At 48.1% G+C, this 22,104-nt stretch overlaps 1 protein-coding gene across 1 annotated transcript; it reads left to right on the top strand.

Moving 5' to 3' along the window:
- The first annotated feature begins 6,160 nt into the window (after positions 1-6,160).
- On the top strand, positions 6,161-18,968 carry Spdyc (speedy/RINGO cell cycle regulator family member C). Its single transcript, XM_046444504.1, is given in 9 exon segments — positions 6,161-6,199; positions 16,941-17,010; positions 17,013-17,036; positions 17,264-17,322; positions 17,553-17,622; positions 17,704-18,189; positions 18,565-18,631; positions 18,633-18,763; positions 18,766-18,968. Coding segments are annotated over 9 exon segments (1,149 nt in total).
- The last annotated feature ends 3,136 nt before the right edge of the window (positions 18,969-22,104 follow it).

The following is a 22,104-nucleotide window of genomic DNA, read 5'->3' as shown; positions in this document are numbered from 1 at the left end:
GAATAAGTATTTAAAAGAAAAGAAAATATGTATCCATGCAACTAGCAATAGAGAGCAACTCCAAGGATTGCCAGGATGGGGCTGGGGGAGGGGATGAATTGCACAGTGATCCACACAAACTGTTTGGATGGCAATATTCTGTATCATGGTATCGGTGGTGATTACATGATTTACACATGCTCGTTGAAGCACGCCAAACTGTATACTTAAAATTGGCAAATCTAGGGGCTGGGGATATAACTCAGTTGGTAGAGTGCTTGCCTCACATGCAGAAGGTCCTGGGTTCAATCCCCAGCACCATATGCACATGCAAAGGTGGCAAATCTTACTGTATGTTAATCGTACCTCAATAAAATTAATACAAAACTGTTATAAATAAATATACATTTTGACTTAGACTTTCCCTCCACAGGAATCTGTCCTGTTTGTTTATTCATTTGTTTTGAGGTATTGGAGGTTGAACCCAGGGCACCTTACCATTGAGCTATATCCCCAGCCCTTATTTTGAGACAGGGTTTTTACTAAGTTGCTGAGGTTGACCTTGAGCTTGCAATCTTCTTCCCTCGGTCTCCTAGGTGGCAGGGATTATAAGTGTGCGCCAGTGTGCCCCACATGAATTGTTCTTTTCTTCAATAAACTTTACTAAGTTTAATTGTCTAAAACTTTTCTTTTAGCATCACAGACACCATCTTCAGATTCTCACATCCTCTGTCTCTCTCCAGTGAGAGGAAATGCCCTCCCACTTCCTAATGGAACACTGCAAGTACTCCCAGCCAGGAGGACCAGCCCAGACAGCTTCTCTTAGTGTCCCCCCAGCGCACCAATTGTGGGACTGACCACATGAGACCAGCTTGTCTGTCTGTTAGTCTGTCTAAATGACCCTGAACTTCCCTTGTCCTCTGATCTCCTTACTTTAATAAACAAATATTTGCTGAGGATCTACTAGGTGCAGGCTATAGGCCAGGCACTCGGGACACTGCAGAGAAAAACAATGCAGCCCCAAGCCCTGCGCAGTGCTGCCGCCTGTAATCCCAGAGGATTGGGAGGTTGAGGCAGGAGGATGGCAAATTCAAAGCCAGCCTCAGCAAAAGCAAGGCTCTAAGCAACTCAGTGAGACCCTGTCTCTAAATAAAAAACGCAAAATAGGGCTGGGGATGTGGCTCAGTGGTCTAGGAGTGCCCCTGAGTTCAATCCCCATTACTGCCCTCCCCCCGCACACACAAAAATGCAGCCCCAGCCTGTTGAGCTTTCAGTCTCATGCTGGAGAGATGCACTGACCATGGAGAGCATCTGGCCTGACTGTTGAATGAATGAATAAGTGGATGAATAAATGAGAAAATGCCAAGAGGTACACTTTTTTTGTTCTATCAGAGTTGATTGAATATTGATATACATCAACATGTTTTTATTGAGCACAAACTATGTGACAAGCTTAGAGTTGGGGTTTTGGAATACTCACAACATAACCCTCCGTCTCTTCCTGCTCAAGTTCAGTGCCAACTGAGAAATAGATCAAAATGTTACTTTTGTTTTACAAATAAACTCCCTGGGAAAATGACACTTTAGATCTGCCCACCCTTCCCTAAATTGGACAGACTTACTCACTCTGCTTCTGAGGATCTCACTTCCTTTGGGCCCTTATGAGCTTATCTAGTTTCTGCTATCAACTCACCTAGAAAAGTCTCTCTTCTCCTTAGGAGGTGTGAGAGCAAGTGGGTCAAAGCCAGGAGTGTTAGTTAGTCCAGAAAAGGCCCACCTCTTGGAAACAAGAGGAATGGAAATAATCCTTAGATTCCATCAATCCAAGAATAATAACCAACTAGTCAACTGGTTAGTTTCAGAGTTTAATATAATCCAAACAGCATAAGACTGTGCACTGCTTGATAAATTTGTGTATTACAGATGGCCATAAGTTCTTCATCACTTCCCCCACAGAGAGGTAAGGTTTTTCTCCCCACCCCCTTGGCTCTGGGCTTGGCCTCTGACTTGCTTTGATCCAATAGAATATGGTAGAAATGACACTGTGCCAATTCTTGGCTTATCCTTGAAGAGAACTGGCAGCTTCTGTGGGAACACACAATTAAATCAATCAATCAGGGTCACTCCAAATGAATTTGGGATGACTAAATAAAGACACAGTCACAGAAAGTACCTTTTTCTTTGGGTTCAGCAACTACTACTCAGCCACAGCTCCCACAAGGGGGACAAGGCAGGCAAGAAAGAGGAGAAGCATGCCTCAAACCTGGATTATATTAATACTGGGAGCTAATTCATGGAACATTCTATCCAAAAAAGGGCAAAGGGGTTACAACAAACAAGTGGGTGTAATTCAACCCCATGGGGTGACACCCACTCCTAGAGCTGTACCTTTGAGGGGAGGGCAATACCAGTTCAGTACTTCTTTACTCAAGACTTAAACATGTGTACATAACTCCTGTCCAGAGCGTCTCACGACAAGCTTTCATTTCCTTCTCTTGGAATTCAGCCTCCATACTGTGAGGAAGCCCAAGCAGTCTTGTGGGGAGGCCTGTGTGGAGAATCAGAGGTCTAGGCAACAGCTATCACCAAGCTGCCATTCATGGGAGTGTGCCCATCTTGGAAGCAGATCTTCCTGTCCAAAATGAGGTGCTCCAAGTGGTGCCACATGAAGGAAGGAAGGAAGAGCCATCCCCTCATGGTCTTGCCCAAATTGTAAGAAAACAAATGATTGTTATTGTAAGCCTCTGTTTTAGGGCGGCTCAATTCATAGCAATAGTCTGATCTGCCTCCCTGTTCCCAGCCTACTACCAGTCCAATGCCTACTACAGAATAAGAGCTTGGTAAATGATGAAGGAGAGAATAAATAAATGATTGGAGGGGTGGGAGGATGGGTGGGTAGTTGGATAAATAAATCGTTGGGCCTGACAGCTCTGGAGTGGTGAGTTCTGGCAGAATTAGGGACCCAAAGCGTTGTGAAAGATGAGGAGACATCTTTGCTATAAATAGCTTCCTGGGCAGGGATCTACTTATAGTGGTATGTCACAGGCAGAGCAATACTCAGCTGTTCAAGGGAGGCAAACTGCAGTCCAAGGGTTTAGAAGCCTCCGCAGTATAGTGGTCCCAGAGCCACAGCAGACCTCTTGGAAGCACAGCCGCAGGAGGGCCACCTGGAGCCACACCCTTCTCCTACCATCACATTCGGTCCAACTTTAATTTTGGCATGATCAGAACTGTGGAGGAACACCTGCAATACATGCATTTTTACTGCTTCAGCTTCTGCGGCCCAGGAGACAGCTGGGAGGAGCTGGACAGATGTGCAGCCACCAGCACCTGCCCGGCTCTAGCAAAGACCTCCCTAACTAGGCAGCTGGATCTCTGCATGGCCTGCTTCCAGCCTGCCTCCCTCACCCACCACACCTCTGTAGTTCAGCTCAGCTTGCTTCTCCCCAAACCCCACGGGCCTCCTCAGCCTAGCTTCCTTTACTTTGGCTCCTCCTGTCACCACGTGCTATAGCGAGTGTCAGATCAGGCGAAGGCGGGCAGCGACCAAAGGAGGCAGATTTAAAGAGGCCGCCAAACCAGGCTTTATTGAGATATCACTCCTGGGAGGATCAGCCCACAGAGTGGACAGGAGAAAGGTCTAAGGAGAAACCCGTGGAAGCTCGACTGGACTGGACTTTTATGGGGCTCACGGCAGGAAGGGAAGGGCTTGGGACAGGAAAAGGTGTTTTTAGGGCCCCTTGTTCCTTTGGAGTTGGTCAGGGGAGCTGGCTGAACTCCAGGATTGGCCAGGGGGTCCTGCTGATTGACAGGAGTTTCCGAAGTCACCTGATTGATGTTCCTTTCTCGCGGCTGCTTTATTCTATTCTAAATCGCCACCAAGTGGCCACCACCGACCTAACAGCGAGCTTTTCCCTCTCCTGTTTGCTCAGAAAACCCTTAGTGTACACCCAAAGACATTTCCAGCAGCAGCCACAAACTGAGGGAGTCTCAGTCTTCTCCGTGTGCCCCTGGCACTTGACGTGATGCAAACACAGCCTCGTGTGACTGCCACCAGGGCAGGGCTCAGAACCACAAGAACATCTCCCACTGAGCACTACAGAAATCAGGGTAATAGCACAGCCAGCCCAGAAGTGATGAGCTCCGACTGCATGCCAGGCAGTTCTCATCCTCATGACAACCCCATGAGCCAGGTACTATTACCATACCTATTTTATACACAGAGAGGTTAAGTAACTTGCCCAGAGTTGCACAGCTACAAAGGAATAACGGGATTTAAACCCAAGCCAGGTGGCCCCACAACCCTGCTGTCAGCCCCTGCACTTTGCTCCATGTTCATTTTCTCCACGACAGCTTGCCATTTTATTTTTTTGGTGCTGGGGATTTAACCCAGGGACTTGTGCATGCAAGGCAAGCATTCTACCAACTGAGCTATATCCCCAGCCCCCAGCTTGCCATTTTATTGATGAGAAAACAGATGCTTGAAAAGATGACGAACTGGGGCTGGGCTGGGGCTCAGTGGTGGAGCGCTAAGCCTGAGGCCCTGGCTTCCACCCTCAGCACCCCATAAAACTAAACAAAGGCATTGTGTCCATCTACAACTAAAACACAAACGTTTTTAAAAAAGAAAAAAGACTAAGAACTTAGCCCAAGTCACCCGGCTGGAGAGTGGCCGAGCTAGGATGCTACTGCCTCTCACCCAGCCTGGCCTGTCACCTCCACTGGGGGCCTGGGGAGCAACCCCAACCCAAGGCTGAGCCATTCCTAACAGTTTCTGGGAAAAACCAAGGAACAGCCACTTCAGGCTCCCTGGCTGGCTGCCACCTGAGACAGTTGTTGAGCCCGGGTGTCCTCAGAGGGCAGAGCAGGGACAGGAAGCTGATGTATCTCCCCTCTGCAGGGGGCAGGCAGCCAGCTGGGGAGGCCTGCCCAGACACGCCAAGGACAGATCCAGGGGAAGCACGGTGGGTCACCCAACAACAGCACAAAGAAAGGTGCCAGGGCTTGTGTGGCCTTGGCAATCAGCTGGCAGCAGGCCAATCAGCTCACATTTACAGGACGTGTGTTGAGCAAAGGAACAAGTACCAGGGACAGCCATGAGTTAAAAGTCACCTCTTCCCTTCGGAGTCTTCTTGCCTGGTTTAAGATATTTAGGGAGGTGCCGCCCGCCTGTAATCCCAGCCGTGTGGGAGGCTGAGGCAGGAGGATCAGTGGTTGAAAGCCAGCCTCAGCAACTTGGCGAGGCCCTGAGTAAAGGAGGCCTCTGTCTCTAAATAAAACACAAAAAGGTTTGGGGGTGTGGCTTATTGGTTAAGTGGCCCTGAGTTCAATCCCTGGGACCAAAACTCACACTGCTCAGCCTGCTCATTCTTCCTTCCTGACGAATGGGTGCTTTCCCTCCCCTCATTCATTCACTCATTTATTGATTGCCCCTGGCAAGCCAGGCCCGTTCCACGTGTAGAGAATAAGGTCCCTGCCCCGTGGACCCTCCAGTGAAAAGACAAAAAGAAAAGAAAGAGAAACCAGGAGGACTGGGATGTGGCTCCTGGGACAGCATTTGCCTAACATGTTTGAGGCCCTGTGTTTGAGCCCCAGCTCGGCCGGGGTGGGGGGTGGGGGGGGGAGAAAGACAGAATGAAAAACAGGAAACACGGACAAGCGGTGACTGAGAAATCAAGAAGGGAGAGGAGGCTGGAGGAGCTAAGCTTTGAGAGGAGAGAGTGATTCCACCCTGCAGGCGGGAAGAGAGGAGATGGGGAGGCACAGATGCAGGTGGACAGAGGAGCAGGTAAGGGAGAGTGTTGCACGTTTGAGGAAGGAGAAGAAATTGTGATTATTCACCCGAGAAGAAATGGAATGGAAACTTAGGAGGGACACACAGTGGGACTGCCAGGGAGCGTGAATATAGCCCTGACTGCAAAGCAGAGCAGTGCTCAGGCTGAGATTTGCTTTCCCTCCAGTGCAGGTACCAAGAGGCCTTTGGATGGGTTCCATGTTGGAGTCTCCCAGTCTCGCACATTCTCCATACGTCTTTTAGGAGGTGGAGCCATGAGTTGGACTTACTTCTAATCAATAGAATCGAGCACAATTGACTTCAGAGATCTGGTCACCAAAGTCCCTTTGGCTCCCTGCTTGCATTCCTCCTGGGTCACTTGTTTCAGGGGAAGCCAGCTGCTGTGTCATGAAGATGCTCAAGCAGTCCTACGGGCAGGTCCATGAGGTGAGGAACTGAGGCCTCCCAGCCAGCAGCCACGCAGTGAGCCCCCTGGGAGGGGAAGCCCCCAGCACCACAAATGACCGTGGCTGCAACCAACATCTCAACAGCAAACCTCATGAGAGACTTGAGTCCGAACCTACTGACTTGAGGGCTAGGGGTGTAGCTCAGTGGTTAGGGTGCCTGCCAAGTGGGCATGAGGCCCTGGGTTCAACCACCAGCACCAAAAAATAAATAAATAAATAAATAAATAATAAATAACTCCTGACTCACAAAGAGTGTAAGAAGATAATACGTTGTGTTTGGATTTAAACCACAAGGTTCTGGGGCTAACCTTTATACAACATTTGAATTAATATTTCAAATGTCTTTCAGAAGGTCACCACCAGAGGGCAGCGATCCAGGCTTCTCCTGTCTCAGTGTCCTGTCATCCCCTGTGGGCTTTGGGTTTCCTGGAAATCTACTTTTGGTCAGAAGTTAAGAAAACAGAGAGTGAGATCGTAAGAGAGGGAGGGGTTTTTGTTTTGGTTTTTCTCCATATTTTTATTGGCACATTATGATTAAACATAAGAGAGGGAGGTTTTCAAGCGCTAATAACAAAAAAACTAGGTAAGGAAGTATGTTAGTTGATTTTCTGTTACTGTAACAAAATACCTGAGAAAATCAACTTATAAGGAGGAAGATTTTATTTTGACCCTTGATGTCAAAGGTTTTTTTTTTTTTTAATATTCATTTTTTACTTATAGGTGGGCACATTGTCTTTATTTTACTTTATGTGGTGCTGAGGATGGAACCCAGTGCCTCATGCATGGTAGGCAAGAGCTCTACCTCTGAGCCACAACCCCAGCCCCTGCCCTGCCATGTCAAAGGTTTTAGTTGGTTGCCTCCATTGTTTGAGGGCCTGGGAAGGCCGGACATCATGGTGGGGAGTACCATGGGAAAGCAAAGCTGCTCGCCTCAGGGCTACCACAAGGCAGAAAAAGAGACTGACCTAATTCCTTCCCCTAGGCTCCACCTCCTAAAGATGCCACCAGCTCCCCAGAGCACCGCAGGCCAGCACAAGCCTTCAACACTCAGCCTCTGGGAACACTTAAGACCCAAACTACAGCAGGAAGTGACCTTTAAAATGAAATCAGAGCCAAGCATGGGGCCCCACACCTGTAATCCCAGGACTCTGGGAGGCTGAGGCAGGAGGATTGTAAATTCAAGGCCAGCCTCAGCCATTTAGCAAGGCCCTGTCCTAAAAAAGGGCTAGGGATGTGGCTCAGTGGTGAAGTACCCCTGGGTTCAATTCCTGGTACCAAAACAAAAATTAATTAATTAATTATAAAAATATTTTTTAGTTGTAGATGGACACAATAACTTTTATTTATTTATTTATTTTTATTATTTTTTTAAAAATATTTATTTATTTTAGTTTTCGGCGGACACAACATCTTTGTTTGTATGTGGTGCTGAGGATCGAACCCGGGCCGCACGCATGCCAGGCGAGCGCGCTACCACTTGAGCCACATCCCCAGCCCTTATTTATTTATTTTTATGTGGTTCTGAGGATCAGACCCAGGCCTCACATGTGCCAGGCAAGTGCTCTACCAATGAGCCACATCCCCAGGCCCTTTTTAAACTCTTTATTTTGAGACAGGGTCTCCCTAAGTAGCCTAGGCTGGCCTCAAACTTATGATGCTTCTACCCCAGCCTCCCCAGCAACTGAGGTTACAGGCACATGCTACTGTCCCTGGTAAGATGGTAAAGTTTGCATCGTGTGTTTTACTACAATTCAGACACAATGTATTACATAGTGATATATGCAGTGATGGAAATATATTCAAAACAAAACAAAACATGAAAAAAATCCATCCATTTTAGTTGTAGGATTCAATGATTCCCGTTTTGTTTTGTTCAGTACTGGGGGTTGAACCCAGGGCACCCCACCATCCTGGGGACATCCCCAGAACTTTTTTTTTTTTTTGAGATGTGGTCTCATTAAGTTGCCCCAGGCTGGCCTTATCTTGGGATCCTTCTACCTCAGCCTCTTGAACTAGTTGGGATTATGGGCGTGTGCCACCCTGCCAGTCAACTCAGTGGTGTTTAGTATACTCAGACATGAATTTCTTTTCAGCCCTAATTAATTGATTTTTTAAAAATGAAATTAAAATGGCTAGAGGCAGGTGGAAGGGAGAGGGAACAGGAAGGTCCTCTGGGCTGAAGACGCGGGCCTGTTAAAGAAAACAGAGGGTCTCAGAGTGGGGCCTGGGGGTGTATGCAGTGGTAGATGCCACTGTAGCAATCACAGGGACCTGGGTTCCATGCACAGCACCACAAACAAACCAATGAACGCCACAGCAGAAGAAGGAGAAGAAATCCCAGGAGCACTGGCCTGGAGAGTGGAGCTCAGAATGACAGAAAATGAGTCTTCAGAGGGAGACAGAGGCCGATCACGCAGGGCCATGAACAGTCTCGTGACTTGGGGACTTGCACCAGTCAGGTAAGGCACTGACGGGTTTTAGCTGGACCACACGGGAGACATCCTGTAACAGAGAGGGGGAGGAGGAGGGAGGGCAGCACCAGTCGGAGCCGGAAGAGTGGTCAGGAAGCAGATGCAGCCAACTAGGAGAGATGACAGCCGCCTGGGCAGTGCAGGGCTGGGCTGGGTGGATGGAGATGCCAAAGGCGCAGAGAGCCAGACGCACTCCTGACTGGATGAGGGCAGGGAGAGGGAGGACACCCCCCCACACACCTTAGATACAAAAGGGACAGTGATTCTCCAGGCTGGGGGATCCAGCAGGTTTAGGGGCAGCACCGTGAGATCACTTTTTTAAATTATGAGATATTAAAAACCAACAAACAAGCTTGGATCTGGGCACAGTGGTGTGTGCTTGTCATCCCAGCAACTCGTGAGGCTGAGGCAGGAGGATCGCCAGTTCGAGGCCAGCCTCAGCAATTTAGTGAGCGCCTCAGCTAAAAATTAGTGAGACCCTGTCTGAACTTTATTTATTTATTTGGTACCCGGGATTGAAACCAGAAGCACTTAACCTCTGAGCCTCATCTCCAGCCCTTTTTATTTTCTATTTTGAGACAGGGTCTCTGCTAAGTTGCTTAGGGTCTCACCTAAATTGCTGAGGCTGGCTTTGAACTTGTGATTCTCCTGCCTCAGCCTCCCAGCCCACTGGGATCACAGGTGTGAACCACCTTGCCTGGCACCTGGATTGCAACCCTAATTAGCCCCAAATAAATGTAATTTTATTTGTTCTTAAAAAAATAGAACTATGAAATATTCAATGCATATATACTACACATCCTTATATTGTTCAGGATAAATGCATAAAATCTTGTCAGTTTAAAATAAATGAATAAAAATATATACAGATACAATATGAAATATTTGCTATGTATGAAATGATTTATACCAAGTGTACGTAAGCAACAGAGTGGACTACTAAAAGAAACACCCAACTTGAGAAACATTAGCAACATCAGGTTCTCCTATTTTCTTCTCCCTGTCACCTCACCTCTCTCCCAGCCCAAAATTCTACAGCCCCACATTTTATTACTATTTGGAAACTCATCACCTTGCTTTTATTTTTCTCAAATTCAAGTGGTTACTTTATTCTAAGTGCATGAACAAAGATGTTTCAATTGAGGATGGGAAGGATTTGCTTTTTCAGTATAAAACTGACTGTAGCGAAGTCCCCAGTGTCTAGATCCTCTCTCAACGACTGGCCAGCCACTCCCCGCACTCTCCCTGATAGTTCCTAGCCCCATGTTCCCACTAGTGTGATACGCATCGTGGGGTCTATTTCCCTGGGGTAGCAGGATGTGCTCTACATTCATTGAGATGGTCCTGCTTCTCTGTTAAAGAGGTAAATTACATTAATTAATGTTCTTATCTCTAACCTTGCATTTTTAGAATAAATTCAACTTGGGCACCATGTGTTTTCTTTTCTATACATCACCAGACTCAGCTTGCTGATCATTTATTTAGAATTTCTGCATCTGTTTAAGAGGCTACATGTTTCTTTTCTTTCTTTCGGCACCAGGGATTAAACAACCCAGGGTTGATTATCCACAGAGCCACATCCCCAGCCCCTTTTGCCCTTTTTGTTTTTTATTTTGAGACAGTGTCTTGCAATGTAGCTTAGGTTCTTGCTAAGTTACTAGGCTAGTTTTGGACTTGCAATCCTCCTGCCTGAGCCTCCTGAGTCACTGGGATTATAGGAGAGGTCCACCACAACCAGCTGTCGTTGTATCTTCTAATTGGTTATTGTTTATGTTTATAAAGACTTTTTTGTTTCTTTTTTTTTAAGAGAGAGAATTTTATATATATATATATATATATATATATATATATTTATTTTTTTTTTTTTTTTTAAGTTTTTCGGCGGACACAACATCTTTGTTTGTATGTGGTGCTGAGGATCGAACCTGGGCTGCACGCATGCCAGGCGAGCGCGCTACCGCTTGAGCCACATCCCCAGCCCCTTTTTTGTTTCTTCATTTTTTGTTTGTTTGTTTTGGTACCAGGGATTGAACCCAGGGGTGCTTAACCACTGAACCATATCCCCAGCCCCTTTTTAAAAATATTTTTTTTTTATTTTCAGACAGGGTCTCACTAAGTTGCTGAGGCTGGACTCAAACTTGAGATCCTCCTGCCTCAGCCTTCTGAGCTGCTGGGATAATAGACATGCACCACCCCACCCGGCAAGACTATTATTGGTTTCTGAGTACCAAGTTGATATCCTGTCAACATAATTGAAATATTATTTGAATTAGTTCTATCACTGATTCCCTTGGGTTTTACAAGTCAGCTTTCTTATCATATGCTTATATAGATTTACAGTTTCTTTACCAGTTCTGGTGCTTGTACATTGTTTCTCTTGTCTAATTGCATTGGCTAATACCTGTAGTAAAATTTTAAATAGTAGCAGAAATAGTGGGTATCCTTGCCTTGTTCCTGAACTTAGTGATATGTTTCCAGCATTTCTGCTTTTAGTAAGATACTGGCATTAGCAATCCCAAAAAACCAAAGGCCAAATGTTCTCTCTGATATGGGGATGCTGACTCACAATAGGCAGTACGTGTGTGTGTGTGTGTGTGTGGAGTGGAGGCTCAAGGGATTGGGCAGGGGAATGAGGAGAAGGGGTGGGGGATAGAAATGGGAAAGACAGTAGAATGAATTGGACATGACTTTCCGATGTTCATGTATGAACCCACAGCCAGTGTAACTCCACATCATGTCCAACCACAAGAATGGGAAGTTATACTCCAAGTGTTTATGATATGTCAAAATGCATTCTACTGTCATATATAACTAAAAAGAACAAATAATAAAAAAAAAGAAACAGACACTGCCATTAGAATATGTCTCATCTATCTAGCTAATTACCACTTTCATTAGCATTATTCCATATCTAGCACATAATATTTATATCTATTCATATTAAGCAAGTATCGCTCACAGGCATAGTGGCACATGCCTGCGCCTTGGGAGGCTGAGGCAGGAGGATCCCAAGTTCAAAACCAGCCTCAGCAAAAGTGAGGCACTAAGCAACTCAGTGAGACTCTGTCTCTAAATAAAATACAAAATAAGGCTGGGGATGTGGCTCAGTGGATGAGTGCCCCTGAGTTCAATCCCTGGTATCCCTCCCCCCAAAAAAAGTGTCACTCAATTCCTATTTGATTAAGTATTTTAATAAAGTGAGATGTTGAATTTTATAGGTTTTTTTCAGTGTCTATGAAGATAATCATATATATTTTCTCTAAAATCTATTAACATAGTATTAACATTTCCCTAAATCTCTGTTCATTTTCTCCCTTCTTGTACCCTCTCTGTTGTTCAGACTCCATAATCTCTATTGGCCTGTCTTCGAATTCACCAATTCTTCTGCTGATCCGAGTCTCTGTGAAGCTCTTCTAGTGAGTTTTTTTATTATTATTATTATTATTTTAAATATTTTTAGTTGTTAATGGACCTTTATTTTATGTATTTGTATGTGGTGCTAGGAATCGAACCCAGTGCCTCATGCATGCTAGGCAAGCGTTTTACCCCTGAGCCCCAGCCCCAGCCCCAGCCCTCCAGTGAGTTTTTAATTTAGCTGCTGCGCTCTCCGGTGCTGCATGTCCATTTGGTTGTCTCTTCAGTGGAGTCTGTTTCATGAGCCACCGTCATCACATTTGCCTACAGTTCTTCACGTGGGGTCTCCTCTGGTTCTTTGAACTTTTCATAACAGCTGCTCTGAAGCCACCTCTGCTAAGTCCAACGTCCTTCAGAAACAGTGTCTGTGGCTGCCTTTCTTCTGTGTAGGAATCGCGCTCGGCAGTTCCTTTGCCTGTCTTCTGACTTCTTGGTGGAAAACTGCATATTTCTGATAACACTGTAGCAACTCCAGATACGGATCTCAGGACTCAGGGCAGCTGTCCTGCGTGCTTGGTCACTTGTTTGTGCCCTGCCTGAGTTAACCCCATGACGTCTATTTCCTTGCAGCATGTAGCCTAGGATGGTTAGGCTCGGAGGGTTTTTTCCTATTTTTATGGTGACCTTGTCTTCCTCAGGGTTGCCCTGGAGCGGCATATCTCAATCATCGGTCCGAGTTTGGGCTTCCTGCCTGAGTCAGAGCCCCTCCCTCCTGTGGGGTTGAGTGTGTGGCTTGCAGGCTGCTCCTGTGGCTGAGTGTTTGTGTTTTTGCCCACGTTCGGACAGGGACTGGTAGTTTGCAATTTCCCTCCCTGCCTACTTGTGCGACAGTGCAGCCTTGCTGTGTGTGTATGGGCTTCCAGGCTGCCAGGGAGCAGTTTTATTTTTAAGCTGGGTTTCCTAGGAGTGGTGACCAGGGCAGAGTAACCAAGGTCATGCTTCAGCCCCTGTACCAGCCTGGCTGCTGCCTCTTGTGGAGGGTCTGGTTGCAGCTCTGACTGTTCCTGAGTGGGTGCAGCCTAGTGCGTGGCCACAGCTCTCCCAGCTCCAGGGTGGACTGTGACCCCCTAGGGCCCTTGGTGGCCATCTCCTTCCCTGGTTTCTCTCACTCTTCTGGTTGCTCTGCCACTTTCCTTGTTGTACTAGTATGGAGATGTTGAGTGCTCTCTCAACGGCTGTCAGTCAAGATCTCCGTCTTGTTGGACAGTGCTCACGGGCATTGTTCCAGAAAAACCGGTTCCCAAGGGCAACACGGCGGAGCTCTGTCTCTAAGGCTGCCTCTCCCGCTGGGAGAGCACCTTTGCTGCTCTGTAGGAACTGGGAGGATGGCGGAAGCCAAGCCTTACTAGAAAGATACCGCCTCTCTACAAGCTGGTGGGGCGGGCTGGGATAGGAGCCTCTGGTCTTTTTTTTTTTTTTTTTTCTTGACAGTGCTGGGGATGGAACCAGGGCTTCATCAGTGCTAGGCGGTGCTCTGCCACTGAGCTCCATGGCCAGGCTGGCCTCTGGTCTTCTTGGTTTGCTTTTCCTGACATGAGCCGCGGGGATCTAGTCTTGCAGGCTGTCTTGCCTGTAGTGGAGCTACAGAATCATAGACAACCCCAACATCTCTGTGGCTCTCAAGAACAAGACTCGATTTCTTGCTCATTTTCCACACCCCTTATAGTGTGTGGCTCTGACTCAGTTCCATGTCCTCTTTATTCCAGAACCTGGATGGAGAGGCTGCCCTTCCAGGGGGACACCAGGCTCCTGGCAGATGGATGAGAGTAATGGCAGAGCCACACTGGGCTTTTAAGCTCCTGCTCAGATGGGGCATGCGCCATGTCTGCTCAGGTTCCAGATGTACACTGTCCTGGTTGGAGGGTGGGTTGTGACAGAGGGCCAGGGCCGGGCTGTGGGTGGAGAGATGAGCAAGGGCAGCAGGGACAGCACGGCCTTGTAAGCCATTTATTCATTCAGAAAGTAGGAGCAACACGCTTAGGTATTGGATCAAGTCAGGTCTGGGGGCTGGGGATGACTGTAAGGGTCCAGCGAACGTCAGAGGAAGAGACCACCAAGAGACCGGCTCATGCAACAGCAAAAGCGGTTTATTGAGGATCCAATCCGGCACGCTGGGGCTCCGTGCTCACTCAACAAGGGAGAGCGGCTCAGAGCCCTGAGCAGGGGTTGAGCAGTGCTTAAGTACACTTTTTGGGGAGGGCGGGGGCCTTGCATACATCAGAGCAAATCATCATGAGGCACGGGAAAATCAAACAACAATTCTTAGACATGATTAGTACATTCATTGGCGGGAACAGGTCGGGTGGGGGTGATAGGTCAGTTCTAAATCGGGGTACACATTCAAACTGATTGGTTTAGGCCCTGCAATGCCTACGTGCCAAGCCGCACAGGGTCCTAGGTTATTAAACAACCAGATGGTCAGGGGGAATATTTACTGGGCAGTTCCGGGTATTGTCCTAACAGCTACAGGAATTTCAGGTTTTGGGTGTACCATAGGAACTTAACAATACCTGGTCCTTTACTTTTTAACTCAGGCCTTGCAGCTTAGAAACTTTACAATGCCCGGTCTTTTACACTTTAACTTCAATTTCTTTTATTCTTACATGACAAGCCTGACTTCCTAGTGGGAAAAATCACACGAGAAGCCGGGGAAGGGGGAAGAAGGTTGCAGACTGGAACACACTACTGCTGAGGAGTCTGCACTTAATCAACAGACTTTTTTCTTTTCTTTCTCCTCCCTCCTCTTCTCCCCGCCACCCCCCACACATGTCAGGCTAATGCTCTACCACCAAGCTGCATACCCTACAAACCTAGGGCTTCTTTTCTGCATTCTCTACTGATCTCTAGCATTATCAGTAGACAGGAGATGGGGTGAACACAGCCGGTCTGGGGTTCACTACTGGGTTTTACTCAAAACCTTCTCTAGGTCAGGCTTTGTTCAGAATCAGTCTTGAAACAGACAGAAGGACCCTCAGATCCCTTTGTGAAGACCGGGCCAGACAGCTAGGTGGAAACTTGACTTTCTGTTTACTGGCTGTGTGACTGGAAGTAAATTACTTAACCTCTCTGGAGACAACACTGCATTTTAGTGGTTGCTTCTTCCTTTGTGAAGTAAAGCTACTAACAACACCTACATATGTAATCTCTGCAATTTAGGAGGCTGAGGTAGGAGAATCTCAAGTTCGAGACTAGCCTCAACAATTTAGAGAGACCCTGTCTCAAAAAATAAAGGGCTGGGGGTATAGCTCAGTGATAGAGAGCCCTTGGGTTTATTCCCAAGTACAGCGTGGTGGGAGAAAGGAGGATGTTTTAGCTTCTTGTCCTGTAGGGGTTTCAGGCCCCGGGGTCCAGTGGTCCTGCCCCTCTTATGGGTGAGGAAGCTTTGGGAAAACTTTTACCTCGCAGCTGCAAGGCAGGTGGTGACTGGCTTCACAGGTAGAAGTGGTGGGAGAGGGGCAAGCCACGCCCCCCTCTCCAGGAGGATTCTGATTGGTGGAGGGGCGGGGCGGGGTCCACCCTTGGGATATATAAATGCGTTGGTGCGCTGGGTCCTGAGTTATGCTGTGGTTAATTCCTGCTGGCCGGTGAGGCTTCTTGAGGGAGGAGCCGGCTGAAGACTCCCAGGTTGACCTTGGGGTGTGGGGGGAGAAGAGGGGTGGTTGGCACCTTCTCCAGAGCCCCTTGGTTGGCATCTCTGTGAAAGGTTAAGGGAAGGTTAGGGAAGCAGCTTGAAAATGAGGAACTGGGCTTGGTGGCGCGCACCTGTAATCCCAGCGACTCAGGAGGCTGAGGTGAATCTCAAAAGGTGGAGGGCAGCCTCAGTAATTTAAAAATACCCTGTCTTAAATTTTAAAAAATATTAAGAACTGAGCCAGGAGCTGTGGCGTGCATCTGTAATCCTAGCGGCTTGGGAGGCTGAGGCAGGAGGATTGCGAGTTCAAAGCCAGCCTCTGCAAAAGCGAAGCACTAAGCAACTCAGTGAGACCCTGTGTCTAAGTGAAATACAAAATAGGGCCGGGAAGGGCTGGGGATGTGGCTCAGTTGGTAGAGTGCTTGCCTCGCATGCAGAAGGCCCTGGGTTGAATCCCAAGCACCACAAGGTGGGTCGGGGGAAGGGCTGGGGCTGCGGCTCAGACACAGAGTGCCCTTAGATTCAATCCCCATCACCACAAAAAAACAAACCATAGTTTGAGGAGGCCCCAATCTCAACTTTTTCTAAATCCAGCTATTTGATGTCATTCTCTTTGGTCCTCAGTTCCCCCTTGATATAGGGGGCATGTGCCCTTCCAACTCTTTGGTGTAAGAGGTGGTTGAGATCTGGGCAGCAAGGGGAAAGTTCTCAGGCTTTTTGAATATGTGGGTTCCACCTTCACCTAACTGAAGCCTGGTTGCTTCCTTTGCAAAATAGGTCCCTGTTACACCCGCCTCCCAGGGGGCAGTAAGATGAAGCCCTTAGAGCTTTTAGCACAGTCCCGAGCACCTAGGAGGTGCTTGCTGCTGCTGTTACTCTCTGGTCCGTGCACCAGGAGGAGGGTGGGGGTGCTGCAGTCCTCAGCAGATCTTTGCTTCTTTCCTGGCCTCCCCATCTGTCAGGCCTCCCAGGTGCCCTCTGTTCTGAATCCTTGAGTCTCTGCACCCTGCCCTCCACCTCCCCGTCCTCTTTCCGGCCAGCCTCACCTTCCTCTTTGATTTGTGGGAGGTCATTGTATAGGTACCAAGTCCTGAGGCTGCTGTATCTGCAGGTCCCCTTGCTCCACCCTGCCCCACCCTGCTCCTACTCCCTATGAGATAAGTGATACCGGAGACCCTGCCATTGTTCCCGTGGTTATCACCCAGAGAAGTTGGGGGACTGCAGCCAACAAGGGGGGGGGGGGTAATGGGTTTCTTCATCCCCACCAGGGCCAGGAGTCCAGGCCTTCCTCAACATTCTGGGTGAGTTTCGGGAGGCTGGCATGGGAGGGGTGATGGGGTCAAGAATGCAAAGAGCTGTGGAAGGCAGGGTCCTGCTCTGCTCAAGCCGGCCTCCCAAGCCTCTCTGGTCACGTGTGGCAGGTGGGAGGGGAATCTTGTCAGAACATGGGTTCAGTGGTGGTTTGGGCTTTGACCATTTTATCTATGGGGCATGACCTGTGTCCCCTGTTTTTCTTCTCTACCTCCAGAGGACAGCTTTTTCCAGGAGTTCCTCTCCAAAGACACCTGCTTCCAGATTTCAGATACGGTAAGGAAGCAAAGTGGGGTGTAGAGGCTGGGGTCACTTGAGTAGAAGGTTGACTTAATGGGATTCAGTGCTGCTGGGTCCCCTGGACTGTTGGGGGAACCCTTCCCCTTATCTTTGCTGGGCCCCTCATTTTACTGTCTTTTCTTCCCTGTCCAAAACCTCTGGGGTGTGAAGGAACCTGGCTGCTGGCCTCATCCCCAGGGCCTCTGGCTGCCCCAGCCTGTCTGCAGTTCCTCCTGGCTGTGGGGCTGGTCTCCTTCCGGTGTGCTAACCTGACGCTCTGTGAGCACAACCACAGCAGTTCCTGGCACTATGAGTGGCAGGAGTGGGCAGCGGGACACTCCTGAGGGTGAGGGTATGGTAGGATAGGACAGGGCGGAGGCCATAGACTTGACCCTTGACCTCATGCCCTTGTGTTCCTAGCAAATGAGATGGAGGAGGACTTGGAGAAACCTAAATGTGAGATTTTTTTCCCATGGGCCCTGGGGGAAGATTGGCATTCCCGGGTGGGGAAGTTCTAGGACTCAAGGGACATACTGTGGGCACGAATGGGCTTCTAAGCCAGCGCTGTGAGCAGGTGAGGCTGGGCTGCCATCCCAACTCACTGTCCACTCTACTCCTCCCAGGTCATGGCCAACAAGCCAACCCACTGGACCTGGACTCGGAAGTGGTGTCCCCACCATGGTGAAGTTCAGAGGGATTGCTGTCAGGCCCGGGGCCCCTTACCCCATGTATTAGGCTTCTCTAGAGGAACAGAATCAACAAGAAGTATAATTATAAAAGGGGGGCTTATTAGGTTCTCATATGTGACCAGAAGTGATAGTCCACAAAAATGGCCATCTGCAGGCTGGAGAGCTGGGGGAACCAGTAGCTGGGCAGTTTAAGATGCTGAAGCCCCAGAACAAGAGGGATCAGTTCTACCCTAGTCTGAGACCAAAGGCTTCTTGAGAATCCACTTTGAAAAGTGAAGAAGCGAGAGTCTAATATCCTCAGACGATCACACCAGCAATCAAGAACCTGTTCAAGAAGAATTGAGCTTGCATCTGCTGCTGCCTGGTTCTTCCAACTTTTATTCCATCCAAGCCATCATCCTATCGGTTGGTGCTGCCCACGCTTAGGGAGGGTCTCCATTTCAGTTGGCTATTCCACATGCCAATCATTCCTAGACAGAGTCTCATTGACAAACCCATAACCCTCCTAATCCTTGGAATATATTAATCTAATCAAGTTGATGATTCACATTAACCATTACACCCCGGAACCCTGGCCATTTACCCCCACACTGTGGCCTGTGTGGTTTGCCCCAGCATCTCAGGTGTGACCTCCCACACCTCATCCAGCTGCCCTTCCCTGATCTCTGAGTGCCATCCACCCTGCTGCCAAAATTGCTTCTCAGTGGCCAAAAACCTCTGGGGTGAGGACTTCCTTGTTGTCTTGCCTCCCAGATGCAGCTAGAGCTGGGCACCTACACCTTCCACAATGAGCTGGAGACAGGAGCTGAGGAGGGTCGGCTTGGGGACCTGGGGGGTGGGAGTGGGACCAACAGGATGTGGGAGGGGGGCAGTTTCCCCTCCAGGCTCACTCTGTGGCTCCTCCCAGTCTTCCCCAAGCCTCCACCACACCTGGGGACTGAGTTCTGCAGCTGAAGAGCTGCCTGCCTGTCTACTCCCCTATGTAACACGTGTCCACCCCCACCCCCAGCCTCCCGTCTGGTGGGCCTTAGGTGGCAGCACTGCCCCTGCCCTACCCTTTCCTCCTAACAATGTGTACCCGCTCTGGTCCTGATCCTCTAACTAACGTGTGTCTACAGGACACCAAATGCTTAGGTCTGGCCTGGTTCCTTGACCCAGTATGACGGTAAGAGGGTCAAAGCGTTAGGACCTGTGAGCACAGGCTTTGAACCAGCTCTTCCTCTTCCCGTGGCGGCCGGTCTCTGTCGTCCTGAGCCTCAGTTTCCCTTCTGTAATATCCACCATCTATGAACAAGGCGCTCTACACAGCGTATCTGGGATTCAATGAGCTGGGATACTCGCAGCCCTAAGAAGGGGCCCCCAAACCTACTGGGTAAAGTTTAAATGGAAAATGGCTCTGTGGCCAGGTCAGAAATGTCTTCAGGGTCAGACTTGAGGATATTTAGGAATAATAATGATTAAATAATAATATAATGTAGTGATTATTATCATATAGTTCCCTCCCCCTCCCCCAAAGGAAAGGCATACTGAGCACTCAGTAAATTTCTTGCTACTGAAGGAGAAGGAAGGCTTCCCAGAGGAGGCACATTTAACTGGGCCTGGATGTTCATGGGAGGGTAGTCTAGGGCAGTGGTTACCACTTGCCCTTTGGAGCCAAACAGTTTAATTTCAAATTCCAGGTCCCTGCTTGTTATTTCAAGTCTTGTGCCTCTGTTGCCTGGCCTGTCACATGGGTATTGTTTTGCAATGAGTGTTGAGATTTGAATGGGTTAATCCCAGGAGGGTTCTGATGCTGTCTGAGGAGAGGGGAGGGAAGGTGTGGAAGTAGTGAGCCCAGCAGGGGTGGCTGTTCACAGAGGGGATGGAACAAGTGGGGAGTGGGGAGAAGTCTACAAGTCTGATGGAGTTACTTGCCCGCTCTAGAGTGGATCTCAAGGGGCAGAGTAAGAAAGCCTGGAGATGCCAGCCAGGTGCACACCTGGAATCCCAGCTACTTGAGCTGAGGCAGGAGCATGGCAAGTTCGGGGCAAGCCTCAGCAACTTATTGAGATCCTGTCTCAAAATAAAACTTAAAAATGGGGTGGGGAACTCCTGGGTTCCTGAGCATCCCTGGGCTCAATCCTCAGAACTGGGGAGAATTTTAAAAGCCTAGAGATTGAGGACGTTAGAAACGAAGCTAAGGACTAAAAAGTATTGGGAGGGAGATGGGAATGCAGCTGCATGGAAGTGCACGCCTAGCATGCGGGGTGCCCTGGGTCCACTCCTCAGTAGCCCCTCAAAACAGTACTGAATTTCAAATAGGCAATATTTCACATGTACATTGTGAACCAAGAGTCCCTTTATTCCCCCAACTCCCCGCCTCCTGGTCCCTGCCCTAGAGGCAATGAAAGTGGAGTTTCTTACATCCTTTCAGGAAGGAATCCAAACATACATCATCAAATGTGGCATTATAATCATGCACACACATCTAAATGGCACAGAGCTCCTAAGACCTATGGAATTTCAGGGCAATAGAAGAATCTTTTGCCGTTCATAAAAGTCCCTGAATTATTCATAAGGAGACTGCGCCAAGACCCACTCAAGGGTGGCAACTCTGAGTGGGGGATACTGAAGAGACAAACACTTTGAACACAGGTGTGCTGGGAGCAGGAGAGGGCAACTCTGCACCCTAACCCCATACCTCACCTAGTGCCAGCTTCCATCTAGCTGTTCCTGACCTGCTTCCTTTATCATAAACCAGTAACAGTGAGTCAAACACTCTCCTGAGTGCTGCGAGCCTTCCACCACATTGCCAAGCCCAACGAATGATTTAGGAACCTTCAAATTTAGTTAGCTGGGCAGAAGTGGGGGTGGCTGGTGAGATGGAACTCTTAACCTGTTGGGTCTGTTACAAGTTCCAGGATGGTGACAGAAGGAATGGAATTGTGAACATGGTCCATGCTGGAAAGTTGATATTTTGTGTCAGAAGTATCAGAAAAATCACTGAACCAAATATGCATCTGTTTCTCACCGCTTTTTATTAAACTCTGGTAGAATTCCATGCATCCTGCTGCTGACCTAGCAACATATTTTTTAATTTTTTTTATCCATATGTCCCTTTTTATATTCCCATTTTTAGATACAAGTAGTTATAAAGTAACTAGTCCCTTACTGACCCATACTTGTTTCTTCACTTAATAGCAGGCTTCTGCTACTGCAAGCTGAGCTTCTGTGAGTGACTTTGTAAGGATGTCATAAACATGTAAAAAAAAATTATCTGTAGGGTAAATTTTAAAAATTGCTTTGCCAAGGAATAAGCCCAAATTGTTTTTTTTTTTTTTTGCCAAATGTCCCTCTGGCTATTTACCACCCCTCCAGTAGTACATAAGAAAGGCTTGATTTTTCCAGAATTCTCACCAACCCATGAAGTACCAGATTTTTTTTTTGTACCAGGGATTGAACTCAGAGGCACTCGACCACTGAGCCACATCCCCAGCCCTGTTTTGTATTTTATTTAGAGACAGGGTCTCACTGAGTTGCTTAGCGCCTCACTTTTGCTGAGGCTGGCTTTGAACTTGGGACCCTCCTGCCTCAGCCTCCCAAGCCACTGGAATTACAGGCGTGCCCCACCCTGCTCAGATTTTTTTTTGTTGAAAAATTAAGTGGAAAATGATTTCTTGGTGAAGTGTTAGTTCATACTTATTTTTTTTCAGTGAGTTCAAGTGTCTTTTCTTATTTTTAATGATTCTGGCTTCTGATTAACAGATAACAATTCTTTTTCTACAAATGGAGAAAAATAGCCCTTTAAAATACTAATTATCCTATTTTCTTCAGTTCATCCTTTGACATTGCATGTTAGTCAGATTTCTGTTACTGTGGCAAAATACTTGAGAAAAACAACATGAAGGAGGAAAGTTTCACAGGTTTCAATCCATGCTTGGCTGGCTCCATTTTGGGGGCCCAAGGCGAGGCAGAGCATCATGGCAGCAGAAGCGTGTGGCAGAGGAGGCTGCTCTCCTCATAGCAGATGGGAAGCAAAGAGAAACAAAGTGGCCAGGGACAAGATATAGTCCACAAGGACAAGCCACACCAGGATCCACACCCTTCAACT

The sequence above is a fragment of the Marmota monax genome, unplaced genomic scaffold (genome assembly GCF_021218885.2).
Source record: "Marmota monax isolate L192 unplaced genomic scaffold, Marmota_monax_Labrador192_F-V1.1 WCK01_AAM20220418_F8-fsc00038, whole genome shotgun sequence".
Classification (NCBI taxonomy): domain Eukaryota; kingdom Metazoa; phylum Chordata; class Mammalia; order Rodentia; family Sciuridae; genus Marmota; species Marmota monax.
This window is presented reverse-complemented; position numbering and strand designations above follow the sequence as displayed.